General features: G+C 44.1%; 4 protein-coding genes across 5 annotated transcripts in view; all 4 read right to left on the bottom strand.

The window, feature by feature from the left end:
* Window positions 1–1,836: 1,836 nt before the first annotated feature.
* Window positions 1,837–6,865, bottom strand: LOC114432253 (serine/arginine-rich splicing factor 10-like). The gene is made up of 6 exons (XM_028400147.1): window positions 6,722–6,865; window positions 4,429–4,533; window positions 3,417–3,520; window positions 3,130–3,301; window positions 3,003–3,056; window positions 1,837–2,891 (listed from the first exon to the last, which is right to left on the bottom strand). Exons 1-6 carry the CDS (start codon window positions 6,784–6,786, stop codon window positions 2,669–2,671), a joined length of 723 nt encoding a protein of 240 aa, XP_028255948.1. The 5' UTR covers window positions 6,787–6,865; the 3' UTR covers window positions 1,837–2,668.
* A 250-nt stretch (window positions 6,866–7,115) lies between these two features.
* Window positions 7,116–7,808, bottom strand: LOC114431842 (fatty acid-binding protein, liver-like). The gene is made up of 4 exons (XM_028399499.1): window positions 7,742–7,808; window positions 7,501–7,673; window positions 7,274–7,363; window positions 7,116–7,166 (listed from the first exon to the last, which is right to left on the bottom strand). Exons 1-4 carry the CDS (start codon window positions 7,806–7,808, stop codon window positions 7,116–7,118), a joined length of 381 nt encoding a protein of 126 aa, XP_028255300.1.
* Window positions 7,809–7,961: 153 nt separating this feature from the next.
* On the bottom strand, window positions 7,962–14,601 carry slc9a1b (solute carrier family 9 member A1b). 2 transcript variants are annotated; one of them, XM_028399101.1, is made up of 12 exons: window positions 13,979–14,600; window positions 12,078–12,538; window positions 11,743–11,993; window positions 11,403–11,620; window positions 11,134–11,330; window positions 10,762–10,851; window positions 10,613–10,683; window positions 10,344–10,517; window positions 10,150–10,264; window positions 9,945–10,043; window positions 9,799–9,871; window positions 7,962–9,664 (listed from the first exon to the last, which is right to left on the bottom strand). In XM_028399101.1, exons 1-12 carry the CDS (start codon window positions 14,268–14,270, stop codon window positions 9,402–9,404), a joined length of 2,304 nt encoding a protein of 767 aa, XP_028254902.1. In that variant the 5' UTR covers window positions 14,271–14,600; the 3' UTR covers window positions 7,962–9,401. The 2 variants fall into 2 exon arrangements, with proteins under 2 accessions (XP_028254902.1, XP_028254903.1); XM_028399102.1 differs by having other exon boundaries at window positions 9,505–9,659; window positions 13,979–14,601.
* Window positions 14,602–19,714: 5,113 nt separating this feature from the next.
* cfap69 (cilia and flagella associated protein 69) overlaps window positions 19,715–24,734 on the bottom strand; it is a 5,274-nt gene continuing 254 nt past the window's right edge. Inside the window, 24 exon segments of the mRNA XM_028399602.1 lie at window positions 19,715–19,876; window positions 20,035–20,112; window positions 20,197–20,283; window positions 20,353–20,550; window positions 20,628–20,704; window positions 20,798–20,935; window positions 21,028–21,220; window positions 21,299–21,345; window positions 21,348–21,379; window positions 21,502–21,620; window positions 21,692–21,807; window positions 21,890–21,962; window positions 21,964–22,055; window positions 22,196–22,330; window positions 22,333–22,426; window positions 22,504–22,625; window positions 22,705–22,753; window positions 22,828–22,951; window positions 23,038–23,215; window positions 23,475–23,627; window positions 24,056–24,154; window positions 24,373–24,449; window positions 24,527–24,563; window positions 24,566–24,688. Of these exon segments, the coding sequence (XP_028255403.1) occupies window positions 19,715–19,876; window positions 20,035–20,112; window positions 20,197–20,283; window positions 20,353–20,550; window positions 20,628–20,704; window positions 20,798–20,935; window positions 21,028–21,220; window positions 21,299–21,345; window positions 21,348–21,379; window positions 21,502–21,620; window positions 21,692–21,807; window positions 21,890–21,962; window positions 21,964–22,055; window positions 22,196–22,330; window positions 22,333–22,426; window positions 22,504–22,625; window positions 22,705–22,753; window positions 22,828–22,951; window positions 23,038–23,215; window positions 23,475–23,627; window positions 24,056–24,154; window positions 24,373–24,449; window positions 24,527–24,563; window positions 24,566–24,688 (2,603 nt within the window).

A 24,734-nucleotide genomic window follows, 5' to 3' on the forward strand; every position in this document is an offset into this window, starting at 1 on the left:
TAGCAGGTATATATTTTTTCAAATCGACAGGTAAAGCTAGCTGGATCGCCAACAAAGAATAACATTGGTTACAGGGTCACAGATACGGCTCTTAAAAAGGTTATGAAACACTGGGAGAAGGCTATGAATCTATTACATTTACTCCACCAAAACCAAAAATATGAATTATCATCTTCGATTTGTGGAAATTTCAGAATTTTTATTCTGTATATGAGCCAGTGGGGGGGGGGTGCTTCTGAGACCATGATTGTTTTTATCTGCAGCATGATGAATGCCCACATGGTGTTTCCTAGCTGCACTTGTTTGTTGTGACACCAGATTTGAAACAAAAGCACCTTTTAAAATACAGAAATGTGACACCTGATACTTGAAGCCCTGTGAGAAGTCGCTGGGGTTACTACTTCTGATAAAAGCTCAGCTTGTGTACTTTCACAGTCAGATTTTAAATGGAAGCAACATTTCTTCCAAATATTTCACTCAAAAACTTCTTCCACAAGTTAAAGTTTACTAAATTATAATTGAACCTGAAGGCACCCACACTTGAGCCCACTGAGAACTGCATAATCTTTAAACAAACTTGAAGATTAGATCAATAACTGATGCATGAACTCACCTTTCATCTTCGATATGAAATGTAACAAAGCTGTTTCTGCTCCAGTGCTGCTGCTGACGCTGTCATCTGCAGTCCTACGAGGGCATCTTCACTGTATCCGTTCAGAGAGCTTCCAGTCTCTGAGGCTGGTTAAAAAGAACTGATCCGGGACGAGTCTAGTTGTTCGTAACTTATAGGCTGTGACAGACCAAAACAATCAATACTGTGGGAAGGCTGTGCTGTCATTTACGTGGCAGCAGTGCGAGTGGACTGCCCGCTGCCAGGTTCTGCGAGTCGTCAGGGGTGAAATGGGCTAAATATTCTGTTTGTCTGTGGCCTGGACTCAGAGGACCCTGAACTGGTTTGATCCTTGTGAAGCAGGACAGAGGCCATACGCTAGCTTGACTTCAGACAGGGCCCTGATTGTGGATGATGATCAGAATTTGAGGTCATGTCCAAATTGGAACGACAGATATCAAATAAATCAGACTGGAGATAACACCGTAAACAAACAAAACGTACTTTAAATGTAGAAAGCGGATCTGTTGTTTTAAAGCCTACAGTGAACTGATTTGAACACTTGTTCCTGTAGCAGACACCATGTTTAAGAGCTCAGCCTCACTACTCTTGAAGTTGTTTACAGATTAAAATATCTGTGAGGTTATATGTGGTGCAAAGTAACATTTCAGAGCACAAAGATTCCAACAGGAAGCAGGATTTAACATTTTCTGGATGCCGTCTTTGTGTTTCTCCACACACTTAAATGCTGAAATCTGAGTCCCGGGTCAGGGTCCGAGTCCCAGAAGGTGCCAGAAACACCAGAGCAGGTTATGATGAGTCTATTAATTATTTAGGGCAGGAGGAGGATGTCACCATCATGATGTCCCAGAAACCAAGATGTGACAGTTCACAGTCTAAATTTAAACATAATTAAACATGAATGAGGACAAAAAAAACACATTCCTTCTCAGGTTCTTGGCTTCATGAGCCTGGCTGTTTGATAAGCCTCCATGTTTGGTTAGTCTTTCAATACTGTGATCAATAAGACACGTCCGATTTCATACATGGCTGCTTCTATGGTGGGAATCTAATTTCACTTGTTCCCCTCATCTGCTGTTCCATTAAAAGGAAATCAATGGACGTGGCTGCACTGCTCTGTTTTCCATGCAGCCGCACTCTGATTCTGACTCGTCAAGCTGATCGGCAGCAGAGGGATGTCGTTTAAAAACCAGAGCCACACGCCGTTTTCTTAAATTGAACGTTATCCATTTATTATTGAAAATAAGAGTTTCTTCCTACTAAAGATATAAGGAGGATAAACATGCAGTGACACGAGTCATTCTGAAAAACCATCAACAGTCACATAAACGACGACGAGAAACATCCGTTCCTCCGCTCAGAACCAACGTTTGAAAAGGTCCGACAGGAAAACACCACAAATTTAAAACTAGTCACTGTACAGCTTGATGTTGACGTCCAAACTTTTTAACACTTTTAAAGACCGCAGCACATGTCCTCATGTACTCACACCTTCACGACCTGCAGTGAATCCATCAGAGTGAATTCTTGCTTTCATCTCACAGCTCAGCTCAACTCAATGACCGGGTGATGGATTATTGATCTCAAAGTTTGAGTGTGATTCTTACAGAGAAATAAAACTGTTGGTAAGTCAGCAGCAAAGCAAGGAGTACACGATCCGTTATAAATGTGACGATGACACACAAACATGGGTCTGACTGGATTCTTTCATAAAATACTGAGTGTGTTTTTGTAAAAATGGGTGCATAGGGTTTAGAAAACAAAATCCTCAGTAACTGTAGATAAAAAAAGATAATATATTATTCCTGGCAGGCCACCACTGAACACACAAACCTTTTGATCTTCCTACTGGGAATTGTCACCAAAACAACTTTTATAAAACAGGGCTAAGGAACAGCATCGTTCTTAAAATGGAACTGCAAAAAACAAAAACAAAAAAGCCTTCTACAGATGGTTCAGCGGACGTTACATTCATGTTAAACAAAGAAACGACCAGCTCAGGATCATTGGACATTAACAGGGGGTAACAGGGTCTGCTTAGCGTCCTCCTGACTTGTGTCCAGCCCAGGAACGGGACCGAGAACGTGATTGAGAGCGGGATCTGGATACAGACCGGGATCTGGAGCGGGAGGGGGACTGCCTCGCCTCCTCTTCAGTGTAGCGGGAGGTCGAGGGCGGTTTGACGTTCTCTCGCGGCGACGCGGATCTTGAGCGCGACCTGGATCTCTCTCTGGACTCTTTGCGAGGCCTCTGCTTGTATCTGACGACACGAACGACATCAATAAATCAGTTTCTCTTTAGATACTGTGGACATTGGGCATGCAGCACACGTTTGGAGGCTCTTCACCAGCCATCATCAGCCAGGTTTTACCTGTCATCCTCGCGGCTCCTGCTCCTTCCTCTTCCAGACATCCGTCCACGAGAGCTAAAGTGAAGAACAGTGAAAATCTTTTCCATAACTGTGTTTAAAGGAAAGTGCCGCTAAGAAATAAACTCACTCTCGGGGACTCTCTGATCGTCTGCGGCGGCGATCATAAGAAGGGCTGCGTGACCTGTATCGGTCGTAGCTGCGGCTGCGTGATCTCCTGCGGCGGCCGTCTCGGTCGTAGTCGTCGTACCGAGAGGATCTGCCGACAGAGCGCCCCTCCTTCGCCTTCATCTGATTGGGCGCTGTTGAAGAGACACAGTAGTTAACACAAATATATCAAGACAAGAAATACACAAAAGGTGAAGGGAGTGGTTGTAACTGACATGAATTTAAGGTCACAGAGTGCAGCTAACTTACTTTTTCTGTCGCCCTGGGCGAACTGGATTTCAATCTGACGACCACAAACCCACTTCCTGTCCAGGCTGTGAAGAGCATCTTCTGCATCACGCACATCCTCAAATATGCTGGGTGGTTAAGGCATTTGTTTGCTCTCATATTAGTTCAGACCACACAAATTTAAATAAATGCTTTTCCCCCTCCCTCAGTCAAGCGAAGTGAAGAAAGAAAACATCAAAAGTTCCCTTTTTGTACTCATCAGAGCTGCGGGGCATTTAAGCATTTATTTTGACTTGTGAGGCCGCTTTACAAGGTAACATGTTAAGATACTGTATATTTGACTGTAAGACAGGTGAGAAAACACAGACACAGTTGATTTTTGTAGAGATAAAAGATGAAGCAAGCTCTTCAAACAAACTGTCTGTGGGATCAGGACAATGTAAGTATGTAAACAAATCAAACACATCAATACGTCATTTTACCATTTTGATCAAAAGTTAATTATGTCACAGGGAAAAGCTGGTTTTGGTGCCATGTCAAATTAGTGGATTTGTTTTTGGAGGATACAAAATAATTCAGACTTGTTACCTTTGCCCATGCTTGACTTTGAACTTCATCTTGATCTTTACATTCTTTAATCGACTCCCAGAGGGACTTGGGTTTCCTGCTTGCCTTTTCCTCTTAAACCTCTTTTCTTTTCCCAATTCTTTGCCGCCATTTCCAAGCTTTGTCTCCGTTCCCTTTTCCTCTTCATGCTTTACTTTCTCTTTTCAACCTTTTCCCCTCCCTCTGATCCTGAAGGTCAGTGTGTCACTGTGCCTTTACAGCTACTCTACATGGGTCTTTGTAACTCTTTGTGGCCGGTTCCACAACTGGATGCTTTTACATTTTCTGAAGCAATAACAGAGAAATATGTGTGTTAGATATTTAATAAAATTATGTGAGAAAAAAAACAAACATGTCTTCTCAGCTGAAAGGAAATGACTTGTTAGCTAGAGCACACACACAGTTAAAACTCATTGAGAAAGGATATTGAATGTATGCAAATCCTCTTGGTTGACGTGTATAGAAGTCAAGCGGGATGTAGACATCTACTATCGGCCCATAGCGGCCAAACTCACGCCGCAAATCCTCAGGCCTGAACACCGTAAATACAAGTATGACTCAACTGACCATCAACTCTAACTACATCATATCAACAGCTGGGAGAGCAGCTGCTGAGAAAGTTAAAGGGACAGTGCACCACAAAATGTTTTACCTCTTACCTGGAGTGATCCACAAATATCAAACTGAAGCTTGAACAATCTGTACCTAAGCAGTGTGTGTGTATAGTGGAGATGCAGAACATGAGGAGCCATTTTGGATTCACCCTGGTATGACTGAAGCTTTTTTTTTTTTAATGCCAGTATCAACGTAAGTCTGGTCTATGATGCTGATCCAGTTCACAAAAAGAAGGTGTATACAATACTAAGAGCATTTTTAAGGAATGATCCAGTCCACAGCTCTCGGTCAAGTTTAGATAAATTTAGGTATGAGTGCATCAGCTTTGTCCATCTTAACAAAACATTTTGGATTTCTTAATGCCCTAACTGACTTCTTCCCACACTCAAATACAGCAGACAGTATTAAGAGGAATGTCAAGAACAAAAACATGATTTCTCTTGAACTAAGCTTAAATCTGCTGTCCATTATTAATATAAAGGTGTATAAATGTTGAGAACGCAGAATTTAAAAAAGCCCTCTCACACTCCACATCTCTACTACACGGTTAGGTTGACTGTCCCTTTAAAATATGCACAGTTTTTGTCAACATGCAGTCATATGAAAGCACAGCTCTGTAAACAGATGCATTCTTGTTGCTCCTTTCAGGTTGCATCGAGATCAAAAGTAAAGTTTATTTCTTTGCTTGTATTCAGACCCAAGATTCTGTGTCTGTGTTTTGGTGATTTGCAGAGGCTGATTAATTATTAGGGCCCGAGCACCGAACGGTGAAACCCTAGGGATTATTACTTTCGTTTTGTTTTTTCCCGGCTCAATTATCGCATTTTTGGGGGCCTTAGCATGACCCGAAACTCACTAAACTTGGTAGAAAAATTCATTCGGCTGAAAATTTTCAAAATTTGCTGACTTTTGAAACGCACATGATCCTTGTTGAAGGGCTCTCTCATAGACTCCCATGTTAAAAATGACACCGAAACTGCTTAATATTTGAAAAACTATAATTTAAAAAAAAAAAAAATTTGAAGTCCGGGTTTCGGGTCAAGTTTTTGTCATCTGCCAAATGTATCTCCTCCTACAAATTTCAAGTTACAGACTCCATTTTAGTCTTAAAAAGCTCATTAGATGCTCCTCTATCAAACTTGTATTCGGAATTTTCTAATTCCAAATTGTTTCCGCACTACAGGCTCTCAAAGTTGGAGTGGTTTTTGAGGTCTCCTCTGCTGTTACCATGGTGACAGGCTGACACACAGAGGCATACAAAGCTCTGAATTGCTCAGATTCTCCAGCAATTCAGAGCATCAATCCTTCACATCAGCATTCAAAGCAATGCTTCAGCTGCAGCAATCAAACTTGCATTTTCTTCAGGAAACGCCCTTTTCTAGTTCTAAAAATGTTGTTAGAATTTCACTTTTAACGGAACAGGGGTCCAATCAATGCTGCTTATATATATTAGGAACGTATTCTCATGTTGTCTGCTCCTTTCTCAGAGTCACTCTGAGAATGTTCTCAAATCACTTTTAAGCTAGGAGTCCTTACTAAGATTGTTTTTAGGCCAAGATAAGAGGGGATTCTAAGAATCTTTGTGAATACGGCCCCAGCAAACTTGTACATTAAGACGTTTTAACGACATAATGACACATATTTCGTCTTAACAAAAATGCAACTGGAGCTAACGTTAAGCTTAGCTAGGTTAGTGATAGCGTTCGACCGAAATAAACCCAGGTTTTCCCTGCAAATCACCAAAACATCGCCGAAGTACCATTTACAAATATTCGTTAGCTAGTTAGCTATGTTAGCCTAATTATCAACATGGAAACGTGCATGGCCAACACAAACGTTAACACAAGGAAACGCTGCAAACGTAGAATTAAATCATAATCAAAGCCACTTTAAATGTACGATGGCACGTTTAATGCATCTGTGGGTAAATGTTTTGAAGTTGTTGGTAAATATTTCGCACATTTAGCGCGTCTGCACGCCTCTCTTAAGGCAACTTGAGGATCCTCCGAGGAGGCTAACAGTAGCTGCTAAGCTAACTCGGCTAGCTACCGATAAATAAATGCGTTACTTTGAAAAAATGACCTGCGGTTCTAACGAGGACTCACCTGGACTCATCGGAGATGTTCCTCACAAACAGAGACGTATTTGGAGGCCTCATGTGTCTGTCCATACACTTACACACACTCAGCAGAAGGAATTTTTTGGCAAAAGGAAAACCTGCCGAAGAAAAAAAGCAGAGCGCATGCGTACTTTCAAGGCGCCTTCTAGTTTTTCTTCTTCGTGTCACACTATAATAGAGGGCGTTAGACGCGTACAGCGCCACCTGCTGCTTCAACTTCAACACTCAATAAAAATGACTTTTTAACATTTTGATTGCACCCATTTATTTATTGAATGCGTTTCTTCTTCTTCTTCTTCTTATATTTATAATTATTTCTAGATGGTCCATTTCATTAAGCTGAGTCCGTCTGGGATGGATCCATGAGCTGCAGGGACGGATCAGACCCGTTTGCTTCTGCTGATGTAAGTCACAGAACCTGCAGTGATAGTCTGAAAAAAACAAGGAAGCAGACAGAAACACAACGGAGCTGTTTGAGAGTCATTCATATTTACAGCAGTCTTTAACAAGAATGAAAGCTGCTGCTGCTGCTGCTCACATCGACCATGTCGTCTCCCTGGATCTCTCTCACAGAAGTGAACTTGGGGGTCTCAGAAACCAGCTTCCCATTCTCCTCTCTGACAGTGCACTGGGCAAAAACAACACAAACACAAACATGCTTCTCCACAATAAACGCATAAATCATCCCTTCTATTCATACATTTGTGGTATTAACCCTTCAACTTCTGTCTTATTCCATTTTGGATGTGATTTCCCTTGAATTACCATAAACTTCCTGCCGTCCACAGCTGTCATCTCCGATTCCTTTCCTATAGTGAAGGAGAACTCTCTGGTGAAGACTGGAGTCTTCACCGTGAAGGTGAAGTCTTTGCCGTTCTGCTTTATCACCATCACCGGCTTCACCTCCTTACGCATTTTGACAACCATCTCAGGAGCACCTTGAAGGTAAAAAAAATAAATAACACACACACACACAGAAATAAAATCATTCAGAAAACATTCTTACCCATTACTTTCAGAAACTCTTCCAGGTTTTCCTCAGAATAAACCTTCCAGGTGCCGCTGAAGTCCATGTCTGCTGCTTGTGTTGTCGTTCCTGTCGACTCTGGTTGGCAGGTCGGGGACTTCAAACTCCCTGTTATTATATTTTACAGGAATTTCCAGTGAGAGCCAGAACAGGCTCCAACACACAGCAATCATGACAACCTTTGATTTCAGAGAGGATGTACAGGTTTCCTTATAAATATTTATTACATCAACACTTTTGTTTGTTTCAAAATATACAAAATATTACTTGCAAACATTTTAAGGCAGCAAAAGCTCGGGCAGTTCAGTGCTGTGAGGTGCAGACATGGAAAAGGCAACATGGAGTTTCCACAATCATGACATGTTACGATCTGTTTACGTCCACAAATGTACTTAAAACATGTTAGCTTAAAAAAAAAACACACAGTGGAGAATGTTTTGGACAAAAAAAAAAAAAAAAAAAACACACAACTGTCCAGCTGCAGGCGGTCTGCTGCAGTCCCTGAGGAAACACTGGTCGGTCATGCAGCATCACACAGTAAAGACAAATCGTTCACAGACCTCGGTCAAACATTCTTAGCATTTTGTAGCTACTTCCTGTGTACCCCAACTGATGTAGGACTTATTCAGGCCGATATGGTTCTCTTTAAAAAACAAATTTTGATATTTTCTTAAAGAATTTAAGAATTAACATTTAAATAAACATTTACAGCCAAGCTAGTATATTTGTGAGGCTTTGGTGGAGCTAATTGCTAACATCACCAAGCTACCGGCACTGGTTAGCGTGCGACATGTTGCTAGTTAGCATGTTGGGGACTTTTAACTCCCTGTTATTTTTTTTTTTTATTTTTTTTTAATGGTGTCACAATAGGTTAAACTAACATACTCACTCACAATGCTAACATGCTGACGTTGAGCAAGCATACTGTTGGCCATGTCAAATCTTACTTTGGCGTGCTAGCATGCTAACGTTTGATAAAAATCAGTAAACACAATGTACAGCTGAGGCTGTGACGGGAATGTTTTCAGTTAAACTGATGATAGCATCTCTGCTAAACTTCATGACAATCTATCAAACAGTTAGTATATGTGCCACCTCATGGTGGCGCTGAAGAAAAAGATTAAAGCATTCAAATTAACAGGATTGATCCTGTGAGCGCAACGAATGTGTGAAAAAACAATTCATGATGCACACTGGTAGCATGGCTTAAAGCTAACTGCTAACATTTCCTTACAATGTCTCTGCCCACATACTGCATAATCACACCAACTGCTATATCAATATGATTAATAATAAGGCGGCTTTACTTCATAGTGTTTCGGTGCTTTGAGTGGACAAACTCCACCCGTGTGATGCTTCAGGGTTGTGAGAACAAGTGCTCTGGCTCCTCTGGTAATGTAAACGTAAATGCTTTGGTAATACTGCATACTGGTAATACTACTGTTACATGATTCAAAAAAGGAAAAAAAAACAAACAAACAAATCCTCCAAAGATTCAGAAAAGTAGCCTACTTATCAAAAACACTTTAAATGATAAATAATGGAGCTTTGCTGCAGCTCCTCCACCCTGCGCTGCGCTCAACGGATTCTGTGTGAGAAAGGAGCGCTCCTCTTCAGTTTTCAAGTATACTGTGCTTCATCATTCCTCCTGCTCCTCCTCCTCCTGTTCTTTGTTTGGACCGGGGTCACTAAGGAAGCGTGACAGCTTCAGCTGCTCCTCCTGCTCCTCCTGCTCTCCGGCCTTTGCCGTGGCGCCGCCGTTGGCTGCCTGTGTGCCGCCTCTCTGGTTGGTCCTCTGAGGCGACTCGGTCAGCAGGCTGATGGCGTCAGGAGGGCCGCGGCGAGCCGGGGCAGCGGGGCGTCCGGGGCTTTCACTGTCATCATAGGTGAAAACCTGCTGCTCTGCAGGACAAAGCGGGGACTCTTCATTCATTATTGCATGAGTGTATAATTAAAATAAATAAAAATAATTAAAAAAGCTATAAACCTGATTGGATGCTGGTAAAAATGATAAAAATATTCTGTTTTTAACTGACCTGGACCGAACCAGACTTTCCTCACGGACGGCGTCTCCTGGCGTTTTGCAGGGACTGTGAGGTAGTGACTCATCTGTCAGTGAAACAGGACTGTCAGACAGAATTTCAGGCAGTACACGGGTCCTCAGAGCCAGACTTAAACTCACCCTTCTCTCCATCTCCACCCTCTGCTTCCTGAAGCGAACCTCGCTCACGTTGTCCTCGAGCGGGTCGATCATAAGGTCGTGTCTGCTGTACGAGCGGAGCTGAGGAGGGCAGCGTCACAAAACACGTGAAAGGATTAACTCCCTCCAGGCCTCAAACACCGATCTGTTCTACATCATCATTTCAACACATGCAGGCTGCGCTCACCCTCTGCTTGGTGTTCTGCAGGTTGGCTCGCAACATCTTCCTGATCTCCTGCTCACGACTCTTGGAGATGCTCGGCATCGCCCGCCGCCTGGGCTGCTCTTTGGGCTGGATGTTCCTGAAGGAGACACACACATTCACATGACGCCGTTCAGCATGCTAGCATAGCGCCACATGTGGACAGTCTGCTCTCTTACTGCATGGAGGCGGTCGAGCTGACTCTGGGCAGCTTGGCGGCGCTCCCGCTCTCCACCAGCATCATGGCCTGTTTCATCTCCATCTTGTTGTAGAAGGAGATGAGCTGCGGCTCGGTGGAGCGGTTGCCCGAGATCAGCCACTTCTTCAGGTAAGACTTGTTGAAGCGATTCAGCCTGGAAAGAGAGGCAGAAATAAAAGTGTGTGTGTGTGTGTTCAGTTTTTGAGCAGGTCGTCCTCCTGATGAGGGAGATCATAAAGGAAATCCTACTTGTCCTTCCAGTGATGGTGTCCATAGTGACCACAGATACCTTCAATCCCCGTCAGGAGATGATCCAGGAACTGGAGGCAGAATGAGCATGTAGAAGGAGCTGATTTATTCATATTTAAATGATGAAATATCTCAGGTTAAAATGTCACCTGTGTGTGAATCTCCTCATTAATGGATCCTTTGCTCTCCTTCTTCCTCTTCACAGCCAGGAGCTCCACCAGAGGCTTGATGGTCATCCCCTGAAGACAAACACAAATTCACTCAGACACAAAAAAAACACAAAACACAGACTCCTCCACGCCACTAGAGGTCAGCACAGATCACAGATCACCAAACACAGAGCATAACAACCAGTTAAGGTTGACTTCTTAGTAAACATCAGGGACGTGTTGGCGTGCGGCCAAGGTGGGATCGAACCGCCAACCTTGGGGTTAGCGGTTAACCACATCCGTCAGATCCTTTAAAGGATCTATTTACTGTTAATGTACATATAAACACATAAATACGAATACTGTTCTCACTTGGACAAAGACGGTGAAGAAGATGACGGTGATGATGGCGGTGAGGAACAAATTCTTCATCTCGTTGTCAGTCAACAGGAACCCCAGCGAGAAGGCGATGGCGCCTCGTAGGCCACCGTAGGCCACGATGAACTGGTCCTTTTTGCTCAGTTTAACGATACGGAATTTATTGATGATGGCCGTGAGCCCAACAACTCCTGAAACACACAGAGAACAAACATCAGCTGTGTTTTACGGGACATTATGAGGTTTAAGGTACGTTCACTGACCGAGGACTCTGGACACCAGACAGATGAACACCGTGAAGATGACGAAGGTCCAGTTCCACTCGTGCGGACCTTCCACCGTGGCCACCCCGAGGAAGATGAACATGAGCGTCTCACTCACGCTGCTCCACATCTTCAGGAAGTACTTGATGGTGGTGTAGGACTTGTGGGAGATGTTGGCCTCCACATACGGCCGCATAATAACGCCGCATGCGATCAAACTGCGTGAGAAAGAGACAATTTTGTTGCATTTAAAGCACAAAGTTCGGTCTGCAGTTCCTCAAACGGCCACCTGAGGTCACTACAGATCAGCTGCCCTCCCTCCTCGTGCTCATCGACTTACGACATGATCCCTGACAGATGGAAGACCTCTGCTGAGAGGTAAGCCATGTAGCTGTAGAGGAAGACAAACAGCGGCTCGATGACGCGGGAGTGCGAGGTGAAGCGGGACGTGAAGGCTCCCAGGACGCCGTAAATGATGCCGACCAGGACGCCCCCCAGTGACACCACGAAGAAGCAGACCACGCCGAGGACGGCATCTACGACGGTCACGCTTCCTGCGTGGGAGAACTCCTTCAAGAGGTGATACAGAACCTGCACAGAGGAAAGGAGGTCTTTAACCCTTTGTCTGCTTTGATTGGACGACCTGATAGACGGACATGAGTACATCTGTCTCACCACAGTGACGGCGTCGTTAAGAAGCGACTCTCCGAACACGAGGATGTGCAGCAGCTCATTGATGTGGATCTCCTCGAATAGGGACAGGACAGACACGGGGTCCACCGCCGAGATGATGGAGCCGAACAGCAGGCAGGACAGCAGGTCCACACCGCCCAGCTGGGCTGCCTCGATCTGACAGATACCGTAAACCGTCCCTCCGATGAAGAAGGCGTTCCACAGTGTGCCCACCACCGCGAACATCAGAATGGTGCCCATGTTCTCTGTGAAGGGCCGGATGGGCAGGAAGTAGCCGGCATCGAGGATGATGGGAGGCAGCAGGTAGAAGAAGAAGAGCTTCGAGTCGAAGACGGGGGCCTTCTCATCCACGGCCTTGATGATGCCGCCCACCAGCAGGCCGACCACGATCAGCAGGCAGCTCTCCGGGACCACGTGCGACACTCTGGGAATGATGTGAAAGGCTGAAGAGAGGAACGAGAGTCAATCAGGACAACATCAAAGTTTTACTCAATCTTATTTTACTTTAATTTTTTTAATGTGGTAATGTTGGTGTTTAGCTTCTAAAACATCTGATTTATTGATTTTCTTGATAAAAATCTGATTAAATTAAATGGAATTTGTGTCTTAAGATATTTATTCAACCACAACAAGCAGGTTAAAAGCTGGCTTATTGCCATTTTTGCACTATTTTCTGATGTTTGAATCACTTCACAGCCAAACTAAGGGACCCTTTAAATGCACAAATGCATTACATTTTATTTAAATATATTATTTATATAATATTATTTAAATAATTACTAAATGTCTTGTATTTAATCTGTTTTTAAACCAGAATCTCTTCATTTTGTTACTAAACTGACATTAACTCACATTGTTGACATGTTAAAGCTAAGCTAACACTGATGAGGGGCTGATGTCTGACACCACAGAGACACAGTTTGTCTGAGCTCATGTGGGACATGGGGCCTCTCCGTCATGTGACGGAAGGTCCAGGCTGCTGTGTTTTCTGCAGCCTTGTGTGAAGCTGCCCTCCCGCTCCTCCCTCTCTGACTCTGCACACTGACATCTTTGTTATCGTGCAGTGCATTAGGACAGGAAGTGGGACCGGCTATTGGAGACAACAGCTGGACGGACAAGATAAGATGCCAGAGAGCCTCGATAAGCTCACTCAGCCAATGGACGGCCGCAGGAAGGGCTCCTGCAGCCAATCAGAGGCAGCGTGTTCAGACATCCAACATGGTGGACGATACAAACAAACAGTCACAACACATCTGTATCAGTGGTTTGACTGAAGAAGAAATAAAGTAAACAAGTCAACAGATTCACAGAGGAAGAAATCAAACACTGAAGAATAAACCTTTGATATATACTTATTAATTAAACCATTTAATCAGTTCAAACTGTTTGACAGACTTTTTAACTTTCGTGTCCACAGCAGGGCTGTTGGTAGAAATACTCCATGTAGTAAAGCACAGAGGAGAAAGAGGAGGAAGAGGAGGGCAGCTGTGTCAGAGCTGAAGGTCACAGCATGTGATTAATCTCCACAGAGATTCATTCCATGCCTTCAATGAGTCTCAATATCAAACTCCAACCCTCCACCCACACGCTGCTCCTAAAAATAACTCTGTGGAAACTCCATCAGCTGAAAGGAGTCATGTTCAGAGCTCACACACAGCAGCCTGGACCACGCGCAATGTTCTACACAGAATAACAACAACCCATCAATCATTTAAAGAATGCATTGATTCTGTAATTTAAGGTTTAATAAGCACTATTGATCTTTTATAGATGGATGACAGATCAATGTCTTTCTGAGTGGTGCACACCTGATGCTTTAATCGGAGGCTGCAGCAGGTGTGTGTGTGTGTGTGTGTGTGTGTGTGTCATGAAACCAAACTCACCGAGTTTCATGAGCAGAGCCAGGAGGATCCACAGAGAGATCTCGAACGGCTTCCTGACGTGCTCGTAGTTGAAGGACAGGACGGGGAAAGCCTTCTTGTGAGCCGTGGAGTTAGTTTGGTGGTGGGGAACCTCCTCCTGCGTGGATCGGGCTGGATTTCTCCAGGTCTCGTTGTCCGCTGGAGCAAAATCACGACTCGCGGAGGCAGCAGGGAGGAAGAGGAGCAGTAAAGCGCACATGACGCCGGTCAGCAGCGGAGCGGAGCTCCTCCGGGCGGGACGGAGCACAGCCATTTTCAGCTGGTGCGGCGGTGCTGCTCAGCTCTACAGCTCATGAAGATCAGGATGAGGATAGGACGGGAAGCCAGCGCGGTGCGCCGAGGAGAAGCGCGCACTTTTACACACAAACACTCCAGGTATGTTAGAGTTATGCATAGTTAGGACGAAGACGAAGAAGAAGAAGAAGAGCCGGTAATTTGTGGTGTAAACAAACTTTGAGCAGGAAGAATCTGAGACGCTTTAACGCTGGAAAGTGTTGATAAAGGTCTGCTGCTGCTTTCTGTCCTCAAACGTGTCAACTCACATGCATCAGGGAGAGGTTCTCACTCTTCTTCTCTGTCCTATAACAGCGTGAGGCGGAGCGACATCTGCTGGCCGGCGGACCAAAATGGCCGCCTGGCAGAATAACAGAATTTCTGTACAAGTATTAGTTGCACTACAATAAACTTTCCTTGAGTAATCTTAATTTTTCACATGGCAGATTATTCAGGCAATAGGATTTAATGTGATCGTGCACGTATTGCATAACCCTGTGGGTGGTTGAACATTGTACCACTTCCAAAACATAACACTTTGTTTGCTCACATGTGTTCATTATTGTGTTTTTGTTTCAAGCCAACTAAATGAAGCTTGTATGAGTAATAAGTAAGTACAACACGTGGACAAAATTGTTGGTACCCCTCTTTAAGGAGAAAAAAAACCCACAATGGTCACAAAAATAACTTGAAACTGAAAAAAGTAATGATAAATAAAAAGTACTGAAAATAACCAAGGTAAATCAGACGTTGCTTTTGAATTGTTGTTCAACATAATCATTTAAAAAAAAACAAACTAATGAAACAGGCCTGGACAAAAATGATGATACCCTTAACTTAATATTTTGTTGCAACAACCTTTTGAGGCAATCACTGCAATCAAATGATTCCTGTTACTGTCAATGACACTTCTGCACCTGGCAACAGGTATTTTGGCTCATTCTTCATGAGCAAACTGCTCCAATTGTCTCAGGTTTGAAGGGTGCCTTCTCCAGATGGCATGTTTCAGCTCCTTCTACAGATGTTCAATAGGTTCAATTTAGATCAGAGCTCATAGAAGGCCACTTCAGAACAGTCCAATGTTTTGCTCTTGGCCATTATTGGGTGCTTTTAGCTGTGTGTTTTAGGTCATTATCCTATAGCCTTCACGTCCCGCTTCATCCTATAATGTCTTTGGAAGTGGTTCTGGGCTCTTTAGTTACCATTCCTCTTTCAGCCACATCCAGGGAGGCTGGCTACAGTCCCATGGACCTTAAACTTCTGAATAATATGTGCAACTGTAGTCACAGGAACATCAAGCTGCTTGGAGATGGTCTTATAGCCCATCTCCAAGCAGACACACTATGTCACCAAACAGCACAGGGACTACTTGTCACCCTTTAAATAGGCAGACTGACTGATTACAAGTTTGAAGACACCTGTGATACTAATTAGAGGACACGCCTTAGTTTAACATGTCCCTGTGGTCAAACTATTTCAATCTTTTCTTGGTTACCATCATTTTTGTCCAGACCTGTTTCAGTAGTCTGTTTTTTAAAATGATTATGTTGAACAACAACTCACAAGCAGTGTCTGATTTACCTTGGTTAATTTTCAGTAATTTTTATTTATTACTTTTGTCAGTTACAGCTTGTTTTTGTGACCATTGTGGGTGTTTTTCTTTCCTTAAAAGAGGGGTACCAACAATTTTGTCCACGTGTGTATGCTTCCATGCACTTTTGTGTAGCCTGTAGGTGGCAGTCACAGACTGATTATTGTTGTATTGATGATGATTTGATTATGGATTTGGATTTCTTCTCATTTTGGTAATTTCCCCCTCTTTACCAGGCCATCATTTTGGTACATATGGCACAATTTATGACACTTTGGTGTCCACTTCTACAAACTAATATAAAAAAAAGATTAACATTTTCCTTCCTTCCTACACTTCAGGCCTAATCAAAGGATTTTTTTTTTTACATTAGAATTAGTATTAGGATATGAGGATAGTAGGCAAAACATTAGGTTTGATTATGTTTTTGTGTGTAGCTAAGTACAAGTTGTGTTGTAGAAGTTATAGCAACTTTCCTGTGAAATCGACAAACTTTGAGGCCACGCCCCGGCCACACCGTCATACTTTTGAAAGAATTTTGGAATGCCTCTATACCCTATGGTGCTTGAGTGGACACAGTGAATTTCAGCTTGATTGGATGAAGCATGCGAGGCGTGAAATGTTTTGTAGAAGGGTCAAAAATCGCCAAAAATGGCCACACAATTCAAAATGGCAGACTTCCTGTTGGGTTTGGAGGTGGTGGTCCAAGAGACTTTTTTGTGCGTCTTGGGGTGATACATATGTGTGCCAAATTTCATGAGCCTGTGTCCAACTGGCCAGAGGGGCTACGGGTTAGGGGGCGCTATAGAGCCATTTTCCCATGTGCGTTTAAAAAGTTAGCAAATTTAAACATTTTTCGGGCGAATGAATTTTTCTAACAATAATAATCCCTAGGTTCGGTTGCTCAGGCCCTAATAATAATGTATGTGTATATTTACATGAGGCTTATTTCTTCCTAGTCAAATGTACTCAAAACATCACTCTTGCTGCTGCCACCTAATCAGATGATTAATAGATACTACGGAATATAAAATGCCTTTTAATAATTCTTTGATGGTCACTGGAACTTTACATTCTTTACATTCTGATTTGCACCTGTTGTCAACACAGCAGGAATGGGTTAATGTCTTATATAAACTGCCAGCTACACACATTTAGAATTGATGGGAGGTCGTCACCTCCTGTTCAGAGCTGGCCTGTTTAAACCAACTGATTAAGACAGCGGAGGGATTGGACTGCCGTTCATCCATCCGTTCATTCATTCATTCATGGAATCTCATTCATCGCCGGAGAGCCGCACAGTGAAAATCACATCACTCACTGCAGACAGACAGCGACTCTCACCGTGATAAGCCTGAGAGCCGGCGCTGCATGTCTGGGTCTGCACACTCATACTGGAAACATGTTTATTTAGTGAGAATCAATATTTAACAAATTAAAAACAGTCAACATTGTGAGCTGGAATTATTTCTAACATGAAATTCAAGTTGTAATTTAGCAAAGTGAAGGTGCCCTGGTAAAAACATTTGTTTTCTATGTAAACAAAGTAGCTAAAGGGAGTGAATGTGAACATCAAAGGGATAAAAAGACTACAACAATGACTGAGTTTTACATATTTAAGGAACAAGCTGTGGTTTATATGAATACATACATGAAAATGTGACAGATGTGCTTTATGTTTTCGTTGTTTTGCTGCAGGAACTATTAATGCCTTAAAACAACTGTCGATATAAACAAGTTATCACAAACTGATCGACTTAACATTTTCCTTTTACACACACGTACACACGCTGGCCTTCTCCGTCACAAACCTTCTCTGACGTTCACAAACACACATGAGACCTTCAGCGTTGGCCTCTCAGACGTGGGGCCGTTTCACCTTCTCTGACATCTGCCTGGCGCTGTACAGAGACACTCCATCCCCACTGTGGCCATCGTCATGGCGATGGGCTCGATGAGGCTGCTCTGGGCGGCTGCATGCGGACCTCACCTGACACCTGCCTCTGCACACAGGACAGACAGAGGTAAACAAACTGTCCACGTGGATCCTTTTAGTCATCAGTCACCTTTCCTTTAGAGATAAATAACAAAATAAAATATTTAGTGAGAGGTGGAGCCAGAACAGGTTACATAATATAACCCTCCTGTGATGAAATATTAATTTACATGTTCCTGTTTTAATATATTTACTCTGGTTATTTCTTGTCACTTTGGAGACAATAAGAAGTGGAGGTCAGAGCACAAGGGGTGATTGATAACACATGCCTCCTGTTTCATGCATGCACAGTTTAACTCTTTGAGTGACTCTGCAGGGAACCTTTGTGATATTTTGTACCTTGTACCTTCATCGTGTCTACATAAGGTACACATGGACATGGTGACATCACTAAACTGTTTATATTATAAACAGACACTAGCCTGGAGGAGACGGGAAGTATCGCTGGGGGTCAGTCTTCCCAGTCTGATGATCATTTCTGCTGCTGGAGGAGCTTCCTGCAAGAGGGAAAACAAACATCACTGCTCCAACAAGAGCTTTCATTAAAAACTTTGAAAAGTTCATGGTAATGTGAAGAGCTGCCTCCTCTGAAACAGCTGGGAAACAGATGTGATGAATGTGAAACATAAGGATAGCCACTAATGTTCCTGTGATGGTCTTTCTGACTCATTCTGGGACAACTTAATATGAACGACACTTTAATTCTCCATTTCAGGGGGAGTGGTTTACAATCAGTATTACAGATAATACACCCTGTATATGTACATATTCATAAATATTAGTGCAGGTTGAATATTTTGTGAAGTTTATGGATGCACTGTCTACTCAGACAATAAAACAAAGTTCTACCTATGATCAGCTGTTCGCCAATAACACTCTAAAGCTTCTTTGCATTTGCTTCTTATCTTCCTTATTGTGTGCTATGAACCACATGCTTCTGATGATAAATGAGGTGTTAAAACAGAGTCTGTCTCACAGTTTGGAGTCGGCGCGTCCTCTCAGAGCCGGGATCCAGCCGTAGCCACACTCGCCCTCATCGACGGCTGCAGCAGCCGCAGACTGGCCCGACCGCATGTGAAGCCCCTGAACAAACAGCCTTGCTGCACTGAAGAGGCTCCAGTGTGTCCCGGCTCTTTGTAACGACGTGACTGTCCCACACTCAAACTCACACAAAGCTGAAGGGAACAAAAAGCTCCGGCCTGTCAGGGCTGATCTGGTCATCCAGCCATTGAAATGGGCGAGGGGTAACGAGTGAGGAGCAGGACAAGTGCAGCATGTTGCACGCTTGAAGGAACATGGTGTGTTAATGTGCTGCAGTGACTTATGTAACCCAAAAGGGAAATCACTTTAAGAAAGTATGAAAAGAACTGACGCTCTGTGAAGAAAGAGCTGCTGAAAACTGTGATGAGTATTTAATGATTCCTTTACCCCTCAGATTGGAAGTAATCTGATGTTATATAATGTGACTTGTGTCCACATTGACTGTTCAGCATCTCTCATGCTGCTGGTTACATAAACGCAGCACGCTGGAGGACAACAGTCACAAAGACACATGGCAGCAGCATTATATTTAATATTGAAGTGTAAAAACGTGACTGTAAATGTGTATATAAGTAAAATAAATACAACAATAAACATATTTTAAGTGAGCTTCATGTTTATGCCACATGTAATGTACATCAGTGTTCACTTGTAGTGTGTGTGGTGTAGTACAGCGGGTGACTAGACAACAAGGTGCTGATTGTGCATGCTGAGTGACCGCATGTCCTGCGCATCTACAAGAAATAGAAATAAGTCATTGTAGACGTTTGCTGTGTTGTGTTTGCGACATCTTTGGTCAGTCTTTGACAGGCGCGGTGCTGAAGTATTCCGGGTCCTGTGCTGCTGTTGATGCTGGTGCCGGTGCGGTCTTGGTTGAAGTTCTGGCCAGCATCACCTTCACTCCTGCAGGACCCTGAGCGTCGGTGCTTTCCACAGCCATGACGTGACCGATGAAATGCTGAAACACACACAGCAAGACATTAGGAAGAGCCTGGAGGTGCTGTGGTTTCATTCATAGCTCAAAGCTGATTTTGGCACCGTGTGCAAATAAGACCTGCTGTTTGCATCACTGTGATGTATGGAGAGTGGTGAACAATGTTGTGTTTGTGGTTGTACCTCTGTACGTTTAGCCCTCTCCTGCTTTGCTGTGGTTCTGGATGATTCACTGAACTTCTCCCTCTGTGCTTTCACTTCCTGTGGAGAAAAGCAGCAACAGCTGTGAGGAAAATGTAACCAATCTGATGGATTCTTCGTGCGATCTGTGGTTTTATCTGACACCTTCAGGATCTGGTAGTTTGATGTTCTGGATACATAATCATCCCATGACTTTGCTCTGAGCTCCTGCTGCTTCCAATGAGACTTTATCTGAAAAAACAAGTTATTATTTCATGTTATGAGAACAAAACGTGTGAAGAATGAAGAAACACTGATCACCTCCGCGTACATGAGCTCCTCCTCGCTCATGTCCTCCTTCTGCTGCTGCTTCAGGATGCTGTTTTGCTCTTCCAGGATCTTCTTTGCCGTGTCCTCCCATATATGACCCATGGTGCTCAGAGCCTCCGCGTCTGGGCTGATTGGTCTCACGCCGTCCAGAATGAGCTCTTTTCTGATCTCGTCCCACACCTCCCCGACCTGCAGGACACACACCTCAGTGTGTTTCTAACACATATTTCACAGCCTTTCTTACCCAGCAGTCTTTTTCTTTCTACCTTGAAGTCCAGATATCTCTTGACAATACTCAGAGTCACATAATCTTGTGTCGATAATCCATGAAGCTCCTGAAAACCTGAGAGAAAAATCATTTGACATATTTGTGAATCTTGAATTATATTGATTATGTTACATTGAATCAAGTAAAACTGTTTGTTTAGTGTTTTACCAAGTTTGCAGAAAATGGAGTAAATCTTGGAGCGCAGGTTTTCTGAGACCTCCAGCACTGCTGCGCTCGGCGGGTTGGCAGGGAATGAGTGCCGGGTGTCCTCCTGCTCATCATGAGTCAGGACGGACCTCTGAGGGTCTTTAAGATCAAAACAGATTAACAGAGTGTTACTGCTGCTTTAATGAGTTTAAAACTGATGGACGCAGAAAACTCTCAGTGTTCAGACTGACCTGCAATCCCTCCGAAGCGGTTTCGGTTGACGCCCAGCTCCCTCTCCTCCTCCCTCCACAGCTGCAGCAGGAGTCTAGGAGCCGTCCGGCCGCCGCCGTCCTTCCAGCTCAGGATGTGAGACGGTGTGTTCTGGTTGTCACACAAATCCAGCAGGGTGGTGAGGACGATGCCGTGCACGCATCTGGGGCTCGTCTGAGAAAGAGACGCCTTAACCTTTGAGGACTCTGGTGTCATCAGAAAAGAGACTCTGGGGAAAAAAAAGCCACTTACAGTGAGCAGGTCGAGGAGAAGAAACACTCCCTCTTTAGCCAGGAAAAATCCTCTGTGGTGTAGCAGCCCACGATACAGGACCTGACGGGAACAACCACACATTTTAGAAGCTTTCTCAGCCTGTTCTTCTGGCTTCTTCTCACCAGGCAATAAAACAGAAACTATGGAGACCGTATCAGACATCATTGTGTGTTTTAACTGACCACACGCAGTCGACTGTGGAGAGGATGAGCTTGTTGTGTCCCAGGCCGCTGTAGAACATGTTGGAACCTTTCTTCAGGAAGTGAACAGCCATCTCAACTCCCTCCGACCCGAAGAGCTCCTGAAACCCAACATTACAGCATCCGAACAGATGTAATAAAACAGGCACATTTGGATCTATGCAGAACGGACCTTTCTGTGCATGTCGATGTCACACAGCGTGGAAAGAATCAGCTGCATATCTGACTTTATCTCCAGAGTAACCACGTCCTCTTCATCAGAATTCCCTTCCATCTGCATCAGAACGCCTGAAAAAAAAAACGCACTGAATCAGGTAAACATGTTCTTTATCTTTATCAGCAGGTGTGCTGCGGCTTTAATCGACGTTACCCAGGAGCTGGTTGATGATTCCTTGATCACACATGTCCTGGTTCACATACTCTTCGCCCTGTGACGACACTGACCCGCAGCACTCTGATGCAGTGCCTCAGCTGAGCCTTCTTACTGCCTCTGCCTCCGCTGCTATGGAAGCTGTGGCCCTGACCGAAGTAAGAATCTGAGAGAAAGAAAGGAGGATTCACATCAAACATAGAAGAATAGGAATAAAAAGCTTTGAGCTGTCAGCTGTGGTAAAAAAATGATGTGTGTGACCTTTGACCCTTCACACAGAATGCATGTCTGTTTTGGTTTTCTGACCTGGGCCGACGCACCACTCCAGCAGCAGCAGCAGATAGTTGTTTCCCTGACAGGATACGTACTCGTCCAGCATGAGTGGAGCGATGGTGGCGAGCGTGGCCAGCGCCTGCAGCTGCAGCTCCTCCTGCTGGACGGGGACCAGTGACCTGAGCCTGACTGCCGCTCCGACGAGGCGGCAGGAGGCTTCACGAGCATCAGCAGAGCCAGCATGACTCGTTCAGCCTTATACAGCTGAGGGAGGAAAACTCAGGCTCATCAGTCAGATGATTTAAAGAGTCGCCAAAACACAGACTGAGCATGTGACTGACCTGAAGCACAGCTAAATCCTGCGACAGTAAAACCAACAGATTCAACAACATCTTTTTCATTTTCAGGTCTTCGTTACTGTAGGTGAGCTTCAGGCTGCGGACCAAAGGGTTCTGACTTTTTACTGCAACACAAATGACAGTATCATAAAATGCTGCAGCCTTTCTCAACACTTCAGAACAAAACTCTAGGTGCGGCCTTACGTTCTGGAAAAGTGACAAACACCATCAGCTCTTTGGCGAATAAACTCTCCTGAAAAGAAAAATGTGTTGTTACACAAACTATGATGTAACCAGAAGCCATTTATTTCACTTTTCACCACGCACAATAAGTGGAGACTGTGGATTTTCAGCGATGAGGGTTGTGATCACGAGCAGATCGTTTCTCAGCCGCAGGTCAGACGGTTGAGATCCGTTAAGCAGCTGGTGGAAGAACGCTTCCTTCAGAGATCTAAGACACAAAGGAAGCAGGAAATGAGACGTCTGGCAGAAATGACGATGCAGATATTTTGTTTTTTCTTAAAGGAAGACACGTACAGGACACACTCCATGCTGCTGAGCTGGGCGGTGACCTCCTCCTTGCTGCAACGCTCCAGGAGGTTCCAGAGGATTTTGGAGGAGCAGGGGAGCACCTGAGCGGTCGGGTCCGGCTCATTCATATGGAGACATATTGTCTCTGCTCCTCGTGCATGCAGTATTGCCGAACAGTTCATATCTGTGTTTGGAAAAATGAATTGCAATCATGGAGACGTAATGGGTAATTAAAAAAATTAAAAAAACCCAGTGACCCGTTGACATTGACACAAGGACACTTAACATCACTGTTAATCTGATTCACGCTGATTGATGTACACTGATTTATGCTCTTGAGAAATGGCTACTCTCTCTAATGAAGGAGGTCATCTGCTGGATTGACATGGTCTGACAGGTGCTCTCCTCCCCTCTATGGCAGGGTTCAAAAATCAGTTACTGACCAGAGTAGCTGGAGAGGATCTGAAGTGTCTGCAGGAGCTGCAGCTTGATGGCCGGCTGGTTCTCCAGGGTGGCCATGGAGAGGAGCAGCGTCTGGGCCAGGTCGCTGTGCTCCAGCAGCTGCAGCCTGTAGCCCGGGGAGGTCGGCTGGAGGCCTGCAGGGCAGGGAGATGATTCCACACAACAATACATTACTTTATGACACTAACAACATAAAACATCATATTATATCAACATTATTATAAACAAAATAAACAACTTATTCTTTACTTTGCCTATTTATAGGACTTTTAAGTAACACAAAACTATAACTGAATGTGAAATGACATTAAAAAAAGAACACCAACACTGATGCGAATGTCTCTACAAACACCCAGTTTGTGTTACTGTAAGTACAAAAGCTTTCATGACATGTTAACAGTCAGTCATGGGCTCTCTCAGAGTGAAAGAAGAGAAGAAATACAAACTAAAGCACAAGCATGCCACCACAGAAGCCAGGAGAGCGTCTCACTTAGTGACAGTCTATAAAATCGGTTGTTAGAGAGGAAAGTCCGAGGCTTTGGCTTGGGAGGACGGTCCGTACCATCGAGCTGCTGTTTGGGAGCCACACAGCTGTAGAATGATTTCACAGATTCAACTATGTGCTGCTTCACCTCAGCATCTGACACCCTCATCAGGCACCCTGCCAATACAAACACATCTGTCAGTCACTTTGCCGGCCTGAAGGGCCACATATTAATCCGCAGTCTGTCCTCAAAAGTGACATTTTTCAGACCATAATGAAGGAAAGTACATTTTTGGCTGCTAAAAGTGACAATAAAAGTGAAAATAAATCCCCTAAAAGCCTTTGACCTGACAGCCTTTCCTATGTAAGTGCAATAGTGAGGTTTTTTTTTATACCCATATGAGACAGGAACTCTATGACGTCCTGAGCGTAGTTCCGTTCATCAGACACTCTCTCCTTCAGAAAGGGAAGCCTGAGGTCAAATAGAGCAGCACCGTGACGTCAGATCATCTCATGAGAAAGTGAAATGTGTCTGAAGAACTTTCTTACCTGCAGATTTCCATTGCTTCACACAAAATGGGCACTACTCAAGGTGATCTGTTGCTTTCTCAGCACAGATGTTCAGCACTCTGGCGATGCCCGTCAGCTCCTTTAAGAGCTTTAAAGATAGTTGAGGAAGTTGCCCGAGGTTATTTTTGGAAGAGGAAAATGCTGACAGACAGTCAGTGGTAAATTAGAGCCCTGGGAGCATGTGTGG

This window comes from Parambassis ranga, chromosome 2 (assembly GCF_900634625.1).
Source record: "Parambassis ranga chromosome 2, fParRan2.1, whole genome shotgun sequence".
In the NCBI taxonomy this organism is placed as follows: Eukaryota; Metazoa; Chordata; class Actinopteri; family Ambassidae; genus Parambassis; species Parambassis ranga.